Source organism: Drosophila simulans, chromosome 3R, assembly GCF_016746395.2.
Source record: "Drosophila simulans strain w501 chromosome 3R, Prin_Dsim_3.1, whole genome shotgun sequence".
NCBI classification, from domain to species: domain Eukaryota; kingdom Metazoa; phylum Arthropoda; class Insecta; order Diptera; family Drosophilidae; genus Drosophila; species Drosophila simulans.
In genome coordinates, this window is record NC_052523.2 from 10,055,062 (window position 1) to 10,070,570 (window position 15,509).

The following is a 15,509-nucleotide window of genomic DNA, read 5'->3' on the forward strand; positions in this document are numbered from 1 at the left end:
GATAGGTTGCGACAAGCGGTCACATTCGCCGATGTGCGATAGGTTTGCTGCATTCGATTATATACTTATCGAAAAGAGCAAAGAGAAGCCGAATATTCGGCAATAAAAGTGAATTTTGTATTAAAATTAAGGAAATTAATAACGATACATCGCAGAACAGGGAGACATGGCCAACGTGGAGTCTATGATTGTGGAGGAAAAGACGCAGGTCAAGCAGATTGACCGCGAGAAGGTTTGTTTGGTGGCACCGGCCATGTTTACTTCGCGCTTGCCCTAGATATGTTAATAAGTTTATGTATTTTTCAGACCTGTCCGCTGCTGCTCCGCGTCTTCTGCTCTACGGGACGACACCACTCCGTGTCGGAGTATATGTTCGGCAACGTGCCCACCAACGAGCTTCAGATTTACACCTGGCAAGACGCCACCCTCCACGAACTGACCTCCCTGGTGCGCGACGTCAATCCGGATACCCGGAAGAAGGGCACCTACTTTGACTTTGCCGTCGTGTACCCCAACTTCCGGAGCAATCACTTCCAGATGCGCGAAATCGGAGTGACCTGCACGGGTCAAAAAGGAATCGATGATAATAAGACACTTGCACAGGCCAAATTCAGCATTGGAGACTTTCTGGACATCTCGATTACTCCGCCCAACCGACTGCCGCCCACTGCCAGGCGCCAGCGTCCCTACTGATTCTGCACTTTCATCTATTCTAATCATTTTAATCTTTCACTTGACACTCAATGGAGTATGGACATAATTATAAGTGGAATACAAGTAAGACGAACTACGAGCTGCTTGACTTAAGGGACTATATGTTGTGGGGAGTATCAGTTCCTGTAAAAGCCGTTCGGGCGCTTTGACTTCTTCTTGCCCAACTGCGTCATGTCGATCTCCAGGCCATTGGGCAGCACGGCGCGATTCTCTTCGTAGTTGACGAAGCCGTTCTCTTGTAACTCTTCCTCGTTGTTGCGGTTGTTAGGATCGCACTTGATACCAGTCTCGTAGTGGTACTCACGTTTGTTGCCATCTGGATCAACGTAGCCATAGGTTCCCCTGGTAAACGAGAAGTTGGGTAAGTATAATGGCATACAGAGATTGGATTCAATATGTTTTACTCACTTGGTGATGCAATCGGTGCCGATCAGCTCCTCCTTGAAGGATCCGTCGTCGTTCTCATAGCCCCATGTGATGCTTCCGTCCTCGTTTTCCTCACGCCACTTGCGAATGGTCTGGGAAACGGGCTGACGGCGACGCTGCTGCTGCTGGTCAACGTGATCGTCCTGTAGCTGATTTTGATCAATGATAGGACGCGGCTGGACGGGCTTAGGGCGAGGCCTGGCCACAGGCTGTGGTGCTGGTGGTTCAGGTCGTAGGGCAGCGGAAGATGCTGGTCTCGTTCGAATCACAGCCACCCGCTGGGGCTGTTGTTGCGGTGGTGGTGGCGCTGCTGCAGTGGGAGTAGGTCGCTCCAAGCCGAATCTCTGCGAGTTCTCAAACCGACCTATGCCAAAGTCATTGAAGGCAGAGGGACGGTTCAATGGTGTTGGAATAGATGGGCGTTCGGCGGGGAACCGAGAAGGAGGAGGCAGGATGGCAGCCGGCTGTGAGTCATCGGACTGAAGGAACTGCTGCACCGGCGAGGGTTGTTCAACGGGTTGTTGGCCGGCCAGGAAGGCGGCAGCTGCCTGCTGGAACTGCGATTGCTGGGCCTGGGCCAGCTGTTGTTCCCGCAGGAGATTAGGCAGATATGGCTCCGGCTGCTCATCCTCCGCTGACTCTGTCACAGGACGAGGCTCCTCAATGGCGATGCGCTGCGTCACTGCTGGAAGTATGGTATTCTGCTGGCGTAATGAAGCTCCTGGACGGCGTACTCTCAACACAGGCTGTCGGTGGGGCACTTGACCAGGTGATGCTACTGCTCCGGGAATGCTCAGACGCGGGGGATAGTTTTGGGCCTCTGTCAAAGCGATCGCGCTGCAAACGAGCTGGATTCGGAGGGGAAAAATGTATGTGATTAGTGCATTCCAAATGGGGATCAACTGTGCCAGTTGCCGAAACAAGGCGTTCCAATCGCTTTGGCCACCGCGTGCCACACGTGGCCAATTTGCCACTAACTGTTGATTCGCTTTTGGCAGTGCCCCTCTTAAGAAATTAGTTTTACATGCTCATTTTTGGCATGCTGCTTGCCCAACGACTTCTTAGAATTTTCATCACTTGCCGATTTGGGGGCGGAAAACAGCAAAGAATTTGGTCAATGAGTTCACAAGAAGACCAAAAACAAATATGGAATTCGAAATAAATGTTGTATATGTATTACAAAAATATGTAAGAGGTACACACATTATTCTAGACAGAAGTAATGAAATTCTCTTTAAAAATTGCTTTTATTATTGTGGGTATTTATTTATTTACCTACATATTCCAAACATTTCTCAAACTTTTTCTTTAGCCACAACTAATTAAATCGAATTCGGGGTTCGTAAAAAGCTCCACACTTGCAGCAGCCAGACTTTTGTGGCACTTCTTGGCTAACTGCACAACTCGCACCTTCGTAAACTGGTTTCAAATTTATCAACCGCTTATGAACAACTGCCGCAGCAATTTGTAGTTGTAACGGTGTGGCGGTGGCAACAAACACAGCAGCAGCAACAACAACTGTGGCAGTACTGTGTAATGGCTGTAAATGTGGAACATAAAACAAATCGCGATTTCTGCCCCGCCTCGCTGCCGATCGATCATAAAAGCCGAATCCAAAGCCAAAACAAGCTGAGCCCAAGCCAAAAGCGAGACCAAAAGCAGAAAGAAAAAAAAACGAAAACATTTCATACTTTGGCGTCTGAGTTGCGTAATTTGCATGGCCGGAGTTATGCGGCATGTAGCATGTGGCAAGCACATTGGCCAAAAGTTTCCGGTTCGCGAAAGAAGTCAAAGTCTAGGACAAATGACCGACCGCCTAGTCGTATACTTAATGCTAGCACGATTTTCAGTGCGACAACTTTTAATTAGTACTCGCCGTAGTTGCATAATTCTGAAACCGGGTGGAGGGGCATTTTTAGCCGGCTTATGGCTTTTCGCCCTCGGCTTCGGTTTCCATCTGGTCACAGATCAGATAACAATTTGGCCCACATTGGCATGGTAGCTTATATAAAGGAATTAATGTTTGGGGAAGTGAATAAAACTCGATACGGAATTACGATTGCCATTTGGGGTTCTTGGCAGGATTGGAAACCTGAGTAGGATTGTTTATTGAAATTGTGGTTTTGGTGGAATTATTATTCTAGCAACATTAAAGTTGAATTATTTCTTTTGTTATATTTGGAGTTCAGTTAGGTGGACAAGAACATTTTAAATCACAATAAAATCCTTATAAAACTATTATTCCACTAAGTTCGTTATTAAGTAACTATTTCCTAGTAGCTATAAACCCAGTTTGTATCTTAACTGTCGCACATAATTCAATTGTTCAAACATAAATAACTATTACGGCTTATAATAATCAATCGAATCAATGAAGCCTTCGGCTCATGCAGATTTTGTTATGCATGCAGTCGACACATTTTTTTACTATTATTAACCATTACTTTCCTGTATCTGAGCTATGGCTTTGTTTTTGCATCGTTTGTGTGTCTGGGGGAACCATTCAGCCATTCAAGCCGAACATTCCAGTGGCCAGCGGCTTGGCTGGCTGGCTGCCCAACTACCTGGTCAAGTGAACTACTTGGCTTAAAAATTAATAAAAGCCAGGCCAGAAAAACCAAAAAAAGTGTATAAGTGTATAAGCGCAAGGCCTGGTAGACACTTGCAGCTATTTATTTGGGTGCATTGCTCGGCAGGGGAACTTGATTTGATTTAATTGCTTTTATGACTCCGCCTTGCGTCTGCGTCTCAGTTCAAGGAAACCGAAAATTTCGTAGCCATGTGTAACTGTTCGCAATGGAAGGTGTTCCCAAATTGAAGCCCAGCCAGGTGGAGTCAAGCCAAGCCAAGCCCAGGTGGAGCTGAATGCAAACGTGGGTGTTCCTCTCATCATCATCGTCGTAAGCATCAGTGAAAGACAACAAAAGATGTTTATGATGCGGACCCCACTCCCGTGGGTTCATCATTAGTAACAATAACTTGGCTAAGGACTTCTGGCCCGGCCTTGACTGTCCACTGGCCATTGACCGAACGAACGAATGAGCAGCGGAATGAAATCGAAAATATGTCCTATTCCGACCGGGCATTTTTTTTTAGCTCGCTGGACTCGTTGCGCTGGAATAGTTGTCAGTGCACTTTCGAGCCGGCTTCGGTCTCAAATATGTAACACTTTATGCATGTATAAAAGCCTTATTTATGCAGGCATACATATATTCCCATATACCCGTCCATTACGTAATCCCAGCACAGTACGCCCAAATGCGTCGCAGTGTGGGCAAGTATCTGTATCTGTAGCTGTAGCTGTATCTGAATCTGAATCTGCAGCAGCGACAGCCACTGAAAAATGAATGGAGCGTGCGTGCCGAGAATTTGCATCGCCTTGGGTGCGTTTTGTGGATCCCAATCGCCCATAACTAGTTATTAGCTGCGGCACCGCCAACGACCTTGATACACATAATCGGGGCTAGCACAAAAATGGTATCGTGACGAACTGCTCCCAAACAATACTCCTGTAAATTGTGTCTTTCTTGTCATTAACAATTCATTTTCTGGTCCAAATTTTGGCAAGCTCATTAGGCCAGGTCCGTAATTTGGCCAAGTCAATCAATCAATCAAGCAAAAGCATGAAAATCTAATTGGAACCGCTGATTTATGGTGTTTTACAGATTTGTTTTAAAAATTTAATAATATAGTCTATAAAGAAGTTTCATTTAAAATTGCTATTTATATACAAAGTAATAATTTTTTATGTCTGGTATTTTTGGAACACAATTTTTAATAATTGGTCATTTTAAATTACTTGACGTTTGTAAAGCAAATTAATCTTTTAATTTGTGAATAGCAAGTTATATTAAGAAATGGTTTCCATCGCCAGCTTATTTTGATTGATTTTGTTTATTGTATCGCTAGTAATATAATTTATCTATCACATAATTGACAATTCATCAGCTTTGCGCGGTAGCAAAGATCTTTGATAATTTTTGGCAGCATAACAAATTGAACTTAAGTCAATTGTGTGCCCATTTTGAGAGCCCAATATTCAGGTTAATAATGGGGGCCGGGGGAATTTTGCAAAGTTAAGGCGGAGCTGGGCTTTAAGCCAACAAATGCTCGTTAAAATTTCTGACCCGAGGGCTGGGTTTGGTAATTCCTCAAACGGAATTCTTTGGCCAACAGTGAAAACCCAATACCTGGGTGATTGTATCGCCTATTTATGATGCGAGTTCCTTTGTTCGGTTCGATCTTAAGTTTTATGATGCCAAACGAAATTAAATGTCAATTGGCCAGCATTAATTGCTAATTGCATTGCATTGAGACATAGGTACAGGTAAACACAACTCGCGCACTTTCTATTAAATGCAAATACTCGTAAATATCCAGCAATGTCTCAATCTAAGATCGAGTATGAGCCTTAAGCTGGCCAACCAAACGACCTTGGCAACTGCATATTTATGATTCACTAACATGCTGAGGTGGTGACATGACCGAGAACACTAACACTTTTAATCCTTCCTCTGGCTTCCAACTTACCGCAATTAGTTGTATCTTCATGGTTGATCTGGACTAGTAATCTCCTTTTAACTTTCCTGTCCCTTTGTAACACTTCCGCAACGCGAAAAGAATAAATTTATCCACAGGTAAACCTAGGTAGTACTTCTTGGCCAACCGTTGATCGCTGAAATGCTGGGCACGCCAGGTGCGCAGGCGGCTTTATAGCTCCAGCTCCAACGCCAAACGGAGCTTTGGCCAGCAGCGGAAAATTTATGTGCGGCGTGTGTTTGGCATGGATATGCAATTAATGACCGGGCCAAAAGTGGAGCGCATCTCTCGATGAAGTAACGAAAGTGACAGGGCAGCCTTGTTGTTTTCTTTTTTTGCACTCTTGTGTGGACATGAGAATGGTTGGTCTCGAACAGCTCCGGGAACGTGATATAGTTTTAAATTACTTTTACCGTCTTTAACGGTTTTGTATTTATTATTCAGTGTGCTGGCAACGCTCGACACCAAGCTTTAAGTTAAGACCAACCAAACTAAAGTCTTACCAACGGAGCGTATGCGCAATGGTTGATGCATCGGCTATGTGTTAAAGTTAGACAGGCTTCAAACCCACCGTATTATAGCATCTTTTTATAGGAACGTCTTATTTAGACCTTTTAAGAATTAATCGTTTAAACCCTTTTTTATTGTTTTTACATTCGGAAACACCCAGTACTAAGAAATACTAATTAGTTAAGCATTTAATAAAAATACTTCGTTTTTAATGCAATGAAGGTATAAATAAAATCATATATCAACAATATAAAATCTGTGTTAATGGTGGAATGAGAAGAAACGATTTAGTGCGGGTGCGCAATGTCCCCAAAGGTCCAATAAATATCACAGTTAGGCATGTCAAAACGGAAAATCAGCTCTGGTTTCTCTTAAAATTCCAATTCCTATTGCAGCTCTTGGTTAGACCACATCCTTCATAAGGCTGATGGCAACGGCGCCAATCAGGCCACAAACTCCCATAACATTCAAGGGCAGCAGGGGATCAATGTGCTCCTGTGAAGTGGGGGAAATCAGATTGGTAAAATAAAGACCACACAGGTAAACGATTTGAGGACCCACCAGTTGCCAGAGGAAGGGAACAAGGATTAGGGCAATGCCCGATGCCAGGTTGCCCATGCCAACGCCAAAGTTTCGAACTATTGTGGGATATTGCATCGCTGTGTAGGTGGGTATGATGGCGTTGTTGGCTCCAATGAGACACTTGGCTGTGGGAACATATCATCATTTACAGATTGTTATTGTGTCAAAGATGTTAGGGCACAACTTACCTATGGTGGCCAGTGCAATCACACCCGTTTGATTCGACACCAAATTCGTGGCTAAGCAGCAAAGACCCGGCAACAACATGTAACCAATGAGACTTCGTCGGATTCCAACTTTCAAGACCACCAGGATGCTAATGCAAATGGACACGGCCTCCACGGTTCCAGCCACGGCACTATTGATGTAGATATTGCCACCCAAATTGCTGAGGTGCAACGTGAGTCCAAAGTAAATGATGATCAGTGTCAGCCAGATGACCAGGGTTAGGCATGTGGTGCGCCAGTACTTGGCGCTGAATACCACCAGCAGGGGATTCACAGGGCCACTTGCACTTGGATCCGGTGCATCCGCTTCGACTGCCTTCGACTCTACGCTGGTCGTTGCTTCTGGTGGAGATTGGACCGCCCGCGGTACCGCCGCCTCGAGGGTCTTGCGATAATTGCTCGGCAAACTGGCGCTGGTGCCATTCATTCGGGCCGCTCGCTCAATTAGCCCGCACAGCTCGTCCAGCCGGCCCTGGGCCAAAAGCCAGCGGGGAGACTCCGGCAGCCAGAACCTAAAAAGGAATGGAAGCGAAAGGATGGGGTTTGGTGTGAGAATCAATGTCATGATCCGGTATTTATTGGCTTTTAGGAATTTTTTCATTTCATTTCCAAGGCGGTCAGCTAATGTGGCTCTGTGTGGCCTGCTTGGCACCGGAGGATAAACACTGAGGAATGTCCTGGACACGGTTTCTTTGTCCCTGCCGGAATCTAATTGATCCGACCAATTGTGTTGTGTACGGTTTTATCTTGTCAATTCATTTAGTTGACTGACTGCTAAAAATGTTTACGCTTTGAAGTTGAAATGCATTCATCTGGGGTTTGAATTGATTTAAGTTTTTCTTTTGCCTTTAAAGTAGCATTGTTACTTATATTGAATTGTATAGAAAATGCAAAGCATTAAAGGTCATAAATTATGTAAAAATGTCTCTAAAATATTGCTACTAATACTAAAGATAGTTGTTAATTAAACGAAGGAAATACATGAGTTTAATTAATAAACAAATTTCGTTAATAAATATCATTTAGCCATTGATACAAATCAGAACTCAAAGCAAAATGCATAAAGAGACCTCGATTTCCCTTTAGCTGATTTTTCAATTACCAAATAAACGCCGCACTATGGCACTGCCCCACCCAGGATGCCCGCGCAGAACTTACCAAATGCTGAGCATGATTAGCCACGGCCAGGAGATGGCCAGCTGGAGGTGCCGCCAGTCGCGGATGAGGTAGGCCAGTCCGGCGGAGAGGACATAGGAGATGGCCACGGGCAGAATGTTGAGAATGCCGATTATGGTGCGCCACTTGCCGGAGACCAGCTCCACCACCAGCACGAAGCTCACAACAGTCACGGTCATTGATGCGAATCCAATTATAACACGTAGCGACATGAACATGGCCACCGATGTTGAGAAGGCCAAAATTCCACCTGCAACGGAGAGCAGAGAACCCATGCAGGCGGTGGCCAAAAAGGGTTGGCCAAAGCGGGTGGGGGGTGGCGGAATGTCAGTGGCAAGGTCGGGCACGTAAATAAGAGTGTAAAGTCAATTAAAATCGCAGCCGGGCCAGAGAGCAGGACAAATGCGAACGCAAATGCAGCTGTTAGTCCAACGATTCACGGACAAAGCTGCATATAAATGACAATTAGAAAATGAATCCCACTCAAATTGTCATGGTCAAAGGAACACTCGTCCTTCCAGTCCTTTAATCGGACTGTTGCAATTTCACTTGTATAATCTGCACTTGCAAAAATGGGGTCTACGCGATTATACATTTAAAAGAACTAAAAAAATTGATCTTAAATTTTTCCAAATTATTTTAGAAACACGAATAAGGAGTATCCCTTAAGTTTACAATAGGCATTACTCACCAAATACGCTCTGAATAGTGACGAATGCCATTAGCGTGTGCCTTCTGCCAAAGCGATCCGATATCCATCCGCTGAGAACCGCTCCCGCTGCCGCGCCCACCAGGAAGCAGGTTTCCACCAGGCTGAGGATATCGCGTCCGCAAACCAGATCAAATTCCTGCACCAGAGTCTTGGCCGATCCATCCTCGTCGGAGAACTCAAAGTGCCAGCACTGTCGGTAGCCCAAATTTGTGGCATTCTCGGGCCAGTTGATGAGTTGGTTGTTCTCGTAGGTCACCTGGGTGTAGTCCACATCGAGGAGCAGGCAGCCATTGGAGGACTGACTAATGTTGCGCCATTCGGAGACGCCCATCTGCATCAGGTTCTCGGGCCGGGCACACCAAAAGTCTTTCGGCGCAATCTATAAGATAAATTTCGGTTTTATGCGTAATTTAATGGACTTTTTTTTTCGATTAATATAGTTCGATTTATATAGTTCAATTAATATAGTTTGATTAATATAGTTCGATTAATATATTTATATTGTAAGTTTGTTTACTCAAATTAAAATTACTACTACTGGTTAAATGAATTAAGATATCGAATGACGCATAATAAGAACCCAAGTTTTTTAAGGGTTGACTTTCATAGGATCATAAATAACTCCGCACATAAAAATCCTATTAAAAATCGAAAAAGAAGCTTTTCGGCAGAATTTTGGCAACTCAATTTGAATGTAAATGAATTCAATTCACGTTTGTAGTTACGTGCACTAAATAAGAGATTTCCTCTTACCAACTTTCGAAGCAGCCAATCAAAGCTTGAACGCGATGATTGAGTGCTTGCGGAGCCATAAATCGAATCGCGCAGATCAGGCGGCTGGAAAACATTTTGTCGGGCACAATTTAAATCGGTAGTAAGCCGTTTAAATTTCTTCCGCATGTTGATTGCGGTTAACTCGCAGTTAGTTTGTTATACAGCAGCCCCATTTGTCATTTGGGTTTCGATTGCGAATGTTTCGTGACAGTTTAACACGGCTGAAATTACTGAATGTTGTTACAACACGAACGGCCATCTGATTGATGATCGCATCAATGAAAGCGGCTTATCAATCGAAAAGGTTGTTATCCACCGCCCACTGCGAAACTCCGCCCCATAATCGAACCCATAAACAAGTACAACCTACAACAGGTTGATAGCCTCGGCCGACATTGAACGTGCCTCAATTAAGCATTTAGTATGCGCTCCGAGGAAATGGTTTCAAGTTCAAGTTGAAGTGTAACAAGAAAGCGATACATTTTCAATAATTAATGAGAGGAGTGGTGGTACAGGTGCATTGCTAGCTTTTCCCTTTTCGCCCAGGTTTTTGGTTAGAATTCTGGCGAGCGTTGATCGCGTGGCAGGCTCTGATGTCATTTGTGGTAAAATGTGGCACTTGTTCGTTCTGTCGCCAGTCGGTTACATGTCACGTTTCAGGCATTTGCATAGCGAAACAGACTCTCGACCAACAATGGATTTCTGTGCCACAACGTGGGCAGCACTCGACTTTGGATCCGACTCTACGCGGCATGTAAATTTCGCTTGATAAATTGGTTTGCAGATATGTATGCACGAATTGCACCTGAGAGTGCGCTTTATTCTAATGACAGGCTGACAGGCACACTGGTTAAGGCTCAAATTACTCGTAATTCCTACTTTACAATCATATCAAGGAAACTATTTGTCAACTTACTAAATTTGATGAGCACTGACTTTAGTCCATCTTGCAGTTGATTTACCAGGTCAAGCACCCTGGCTAACTTTGCATAATAGATATCTCAGTTCAGATATGCAAGTAAAGGCACGATTAGTGACAAATACAAATACTATTGTTTCTAATAAAGTTAATGACATATCCGTAATTGAGTGTTTCGGATAGTTTAAGTCGATTTGCATTCAATGGCTTTGAAAGACGTCAGTGGAGTTTCTTTTCTTAGTCATACAAATCATTTCCTGGATCCTTTTTCAACAAAATCACGTCATAATGCTATTTGCAAAAAGTATATTTTGGAGTTTATGAGAACTTCTGATTTATTATAAATCTTATTATTGTTTTAGCATATTAACTTTGCTTAAAAGTATTTTAAGCGCCTCAAACTCCGCCTTATTTTTGACAATTCACATTAAAGTGATCAGGCTTTTAAAATTGTATTGAATTGATTTGACTATTAAGATGTGTTCTCTATAATCTTTTAAGAGATTTTCTGATTACACAAAACCAGAATGTTAAATACAATATAACGCCCATGTGGTCTAGGTGCTCATGGGTGATTGTTAACTTAATTGTTACAGGGTCATCTGACTGACCCTAGATAGAGAAAGTACTTGAATTGCTGTTTTAAATCTGAATTTGAATCTGAATTTGGTTTCTGCGACGAATTGGAGACCAGTGTGCCAGACAGAGTGTGGCTTACAAAGGTATTTCTCAGCATTTTATTATTATTGTTTAATTAATATACTTAGACAGTTAGCGGTCAATATTGGCCTGTGGCAGAGAGTAACCTTTCGAAGCCAACCTTGGGCTGGCTCGAACTCGGAGCAAACCACCGACACCACCGGCACCACCTGATATGGATCAGTTGGGAGTGGAAACTAATTGAAAAGTCTTGCCAGTACGGTGGGAAATCGTGTTGTCATGGTGTCGACCGCAGCGCCTAATCCACATAGCTGTCGTCTTCATAGCAAATAACACAAAAGCGTGCAATTTGCGGACATAGTCAATTAAGATAGGGTTATTCAGCACGAAGACTGTGTTTCAAATATCAACGCCATTAAATCAGTGTAAACAAAACAACGACTTTTGGGGTGGAAAAGTGGGCATATTGCAAACTCGTTTCGGCCTAAGCCAGTTCAAATTTGTTATTACTCCGCAGGCAATTATTGTGTGTCAATAATTAAGCCAGAAGTGGAACAATTAAGGTGGAAGAGTCCAAGGCGCATTTCAGCCTCATGAGTGTGTTAAAATATAAAGTAGCCCACTTTTGTAATTAAAATTATTTGTTAGAATACCAAAAAGAAGAGAAATAATACCTAAAGTACATATACATTTAAGCAACAACTGGTTTGCATGCAATGAAATTGCAAACCTTCAATGATTCTTCTATTCAATCGATCTTTGTAAAACATCCAGTTCAATAAACACATTTATTGAAGTATCTGAAGTTCCCGCATCCGAATTCGCTCAATGAAACAAATCTCGTAATCAATCGAGAGCGCGAACACGGGCAACAGGTTTGAGTGGCACACACACCTGCAATCGCAGTCACTTGAATTCACGTTATCACGGGAACGCGCTGATAACTGACATTGGCGGAGGAGGTACTAATGTACAGAACCTTGTCAATTGCGGTTGCGTTGTAGTTGGCCAATATTAGTTGGCAGTGGCGGTGCCAGCGATGATGGGCACAGGTGGCAGGCGATGGAGCGCAACGATGGCTACTGTTGTTGGCCAGAGGCCGACCGACTCACCTGGAACACGTAGACGAATATGTGGAAGGTGCAGATGGCCTGGAAGATCGAGAGCAGGGCGCACCACATGCCCTGCCATTTCGTTAGGCAGCCCAAGAGCCGCTCCAGGAGCTTGGTGTGCAACAGATCTAGGTCCTCCATGTTGCCATCGCCCAACATGGGCGAGGCCTCGCCCGATCTCACATCCGTTAGCTCCATTGTGGCCCGGTTCGAAGTGCAACCGTTTAAGCCGTGCGTTGCACGTCAACTGAGTTAGAATGTTGACTTTCGAAAAAATATCTTATGAAATTCAAATTGGTTTCGGATGCAAGATTCGGTGGGCCGGCGTTCTGAAGTGCTCCGAGGTGTCGAGAGCCGTGAGTGCGTGTGTCAGAGAGATTCGGCCGTGTCTCTGGTTTTTATGCAGGCGCGCCGTTGTTTCAGATTTCTGTGGGGGCCCTAAGATAATGTCCGAACACGGCGCGATGTTGCGATAGTCAAATTACTTGTTAGCTCCGTCATTAAAGAATCACTTGATGACTTTATAATTTTGTAGAGTGTCGACCTTTCTGGGGAGTGCCTTGACCAACTCCACCCACAAGGCTAATGCACACACTTCGAGGCGTCAATTTCATTTGGAGCATCTGGCCAACATAAAGTAATCTTTATAGCAGCGAACTTTCTTTCAGTTCGACAGTCGTTATCTTATCTGCGACTGTCTATTTTTGATTGCTTCATGTAAATTCAGAGAAGAGTTTTCATAGATTACAGTCTTAAACAATTGGTTATTGTTTGTCTTCCGCAAGATAACACAGTGGTTATCAAGGCAAAAAGAAGAATACAGAAACAATTAAATCAGTACCTCCTGTGCAATAGGCTTTATCAAAAAATTCTTATTTATTAACTATTTCGCTACTAGTCAATTAAGTCTCTATAAACGATTAAACAAATGCTTCAATATTTCAAGCTGATAGATGGGTTTGACAAGCCAGAAACTATAATATTGGGAAATGTCAAAGTATTTCCTCTAAGTATTTGATAATTGTTTCCAAATGAGCTAACACTTCCTCTCAGTTGCATCACACAACTTGCTGAGCTTAACCATTCCCCCCACTTATTCCCCAATTTACAGCCCCTCAATTGGTATAATTAACCTCTGCAAATAACTGTGCTCAGGCAAACGAACTTCTTGGGTTCTTTGAATGACCATTGCATTTGCCATTGGTTCTGGCCAAGCTCTATTACCCACCGTTCCGCAGATCGTGTGTGTCAAGGTCGCATGTGGTTTTTGCTCAGCTCCCTTCGATTTGGGTCTACTTTTTCAGTGGGACATTAGCACGATAGCCGATGATTACGCTGATTAGCTGTGGCATCGAAACTTCAAACCGTAGGCAAATGATGCACACGCAACCCGCATGCCGATAAATGGCTCCTAAGTACTCAGTGTTGTGACAGCCTCCCTGAAAGTTGGTCAAAGGTGCTCGAAGGTCAAGAGGCATTTCAAAAAATATTTCAAACAAAATCAAAGCCAAGTGGGTCTGGAATTTTTGGGCCAAAATTGGCATGCGTGCTGCTTTGATTGCTGGCCAACAAAGTCAAGTGGCAAGCTCTTCAGTGTGTTATCACTTGTTTTCTTACTGTTACTCGTTTATAGCAAACTCATTTGCTGATAACCTTTTTGTAATGCCAGACTCTCTTTCGTTTTCCACTCATTGTCAACACCTTTCCGATGATATACACATCCAATTAGCCGCCTATTATTAGTGCAAATTACTTTACAGAGTTTACAGCTATCAATCAATCAGTTGCATAATGTTTTCTTCCGGTCTAAGCACAAACTATCAAACATCCGGGGAAGTTTAGGAGGGGATTGGTGGGCGGGTGGTTTTAACGTACAAAAATATTTGATTTCGATGTTTTTTGGGCGACGCAATCAACTGGGCAAATATTTGCCAAGCCATAAAACCGAAACTCACCTGGAAGACAAACATGAACAGGTGGAAAGTGGTGGGCAGCTGGAACAGGCAGAGCAGCAGGGTCCAAAGGAAACTCCAGCGGGTGTAGTGGCCAAGGAAATTCGATATCACATCGCTGTCCTCATCCTGACTGAGATCCCTGCTCGGTGGCTGCTCCCCTTGCTCCGCTGAAGGTGGTTTCTTCAGGTCCTCGGAGTATCGTCGAAAGTCCAATGCTATGACACTGATTTCCGGAGTCTTTGGGCCGGGCCTTGTCTCGCGATATCCGCCATACAGGTTCGCCTCCAGGCTGCCCCTGCCCTTGTCCCGCGGCCCGCCAACACAATCGAAATTCAGGGAACCGCGACGCAGCACGCCACTCATATCGAGGTTTTATTTATATAGGTTCTTGTATATGGACGATATCAAGCGATTTTGAAAGACTCCGATTTTATTACTCCACTTGGTGCGCCAATCGATCGATTGGAAATGAGTAAAAACCGCGTTGATCGTTAGTAACTCGGCCGTCGGCGTCGATCTGGAACCGTTAACGGTTTGTAGCTCTGTTATAAGCACTCTGTAAATCTGCAAAAGAGCGAAAGCTATATGCAAGGCATTGCCAGTATCGAAAAAGCTCAACTCAAAGCTTCGACTACCCCACGATCAATTGATTTGGCATAGGCCTGCGAAAGCTTTCGCTCGACTTGAGTGAGATTCACTTCCGCCAGGACTATCCATATGAACACAATTGCTTTTGTTTTTATTTATTTATTTATTTATGTTTTATTTTGACACTATAATTGCGTTTGCTTTGGTAATTTTGATTTACAACAATTTTCATAAATTTATGTCAGTGTTTCGCTCAAACACTTTAACTTAACAATTAATTTAATGTTGTTTTAGATTCGGGTATTCCGTTTGTTTGAAGCTTAAAGAAATCTCTTACTAATGACAAATACATAACAAAGCTGATATGATCTTAGCGGGTAAGTACAATAGGCAACAAAAATAAATGTAAAATAAGCGACATAATATTGCGGAAAATAATACAAAATACAAATGGGCACATAACAACTTGGTAGGTAAGTACAACAAGTAATTCAACAGGTTGGCTTTCTCTAATTTGATTGTTTTTGTTTTTCTCTACATATACATACACAAACGCACACATATCCATATACACATAATTGTATACATTGTTAAATGCATTATATTGGAAATTTA

The 15,509-nt window shown here is 43.5% G+C and overlaps 3 protein-coding genes across 4 annotated transcripts; 1 reads left to right on the top strand and 2 right to left on the bottom strand.

The window, feature by feature from the left end:
- The first annotated feature begins 26 nt into the window (after positions 1 to 26).
- On the top strand, positions 27 to 793 carry LOC6727863 (histone deacetylase complex subunit SAP18). The gene is made up of 2 exons (XM_002103182.4): positions 27 to 232; positions 307 to 793. Exons 1-2 carry the CDS (start codon positions 167 to 169, stop codon positions 691 to 693), a joined length of 453 nt encoding a protein of 150 aa, XP_002103218.1. The 5' UTR covers positions 27 to 166; the 3' UTR covers positions 694 to 793.
- LOC6727864 (translation initiation factor IF-2) lies at positions 707 to 5,843 on the bottom strand. The gene is made up of 3 exons (XM_016175425.2): positions 5,671 to 5,843; positions 1,123 to 1,988; positions 707 to 1,056 (listed from the first exon to the last, which is right to left on the bottom strand). Exons 1-3 carry the CDS (start codon positions 5,689 to 5,691, stop codon positions 831 to 833), a joined length of 1,113 nt encoding a protein of 370 aa, XP_016034438.1. The 5' UTR covers positions 5,692 to 5,843; the 3' UTR covers positions 707 to 830.
- A 526-nt stretch (positions 5,844 to 6,369) lies between these two features.
- LOC6727865 (organic cation transporter protein) lies at positions 6,370 to 14,847 on the bottom strand. Of its 2 annotated transcripts, XM_002103184.4 has the most exons (7): positions 14,307 to 14,847; positions 12,352 to 12,543; positions 8,866 to 9,265; positions 8,157 to 8,424; positions 6,960 to 7,510; positions 6,751 to 6,896; positions 6,370 to 6,684 (listed from the first exon to the last, which is right to left on the bottom strand). In XM_002103184.4, exons 1-7 carry the CDS (start codon positions 14,667 to 14,669, stop codon positions 6,592 to 6,594), a joined length of 2,013 nt encoding a protein of 670 aa, XP_002103220.1. In that variant the 5' UTR covers positions 14,670 to 14,847; the 3' UTR covers positions 6,370 to 6,591. The 2 variants fall into 2 exon arrangements, with proteins under 2 accessions (XP_002103220.1, XP_016034439.1); XM_016175424.3 differs by lacking the exon at positions 12,352 to 12,543 and having other exon boundaries at positions 14,307 to 14,844.
- Positions 14,848 to 15,509: the final 662 nt, after the last annotated feature.

Coding starts and splice junctions, on each gene's coding strand:
- LOC6727863 (XM_002103182.4), top strand. CDS start 167: ATGGCCAACGTGGAGTCTATGATTGTGGAGGAAAAGACGCAGGTCAAG. Junction 233..306: donor AGCAGATTGACCGCGAGAAG/GTTTGTTTGGTG, acceptor TGTATTTTTCAG/ACCTGTCCGCTGCTGCTCCG.
- LOC6727864 (XM_016175425.2), bottom strand. CDS start 5,691: ATGAAGATACAACTAATTGCG. Junction 1,989..5,670: donor TGAAGATACAACTAATTGCG/GTAAGTTGGAAG, acceptor CTCCGAATCCAG/CTCGTTTGCAGCGCGATCGC. Junction 1,057..1,122: donor GGCACCGATTGCATCACCAA/GTGAGTAAAACA, acceptor CTCGTTTACCAG/GGGAACCTATGGCTACGTTG.
- LOC6727865 (XM_002103184.4), bottom strand. CDS start 14,669: ATGAGTGGCGTGCTGCGTCGCGGTTCCCTGAATTTCGATTGTGTTGGC. Junction 8,425..8,865: donor CACTATTCAGAGCGTATTTG/GTGAGTAATGCC, acceptor TCTCCGTTGCAG/GTGGAATTTTGGCCTTCTCA. Junction 7,511..8,156: donor CTAATCATGCTCAGCATTTG/GTAAGTTCTGCG, acceptor ATTCCTTTTTAG/GTTCTGGCTGCCGGAGTCTC.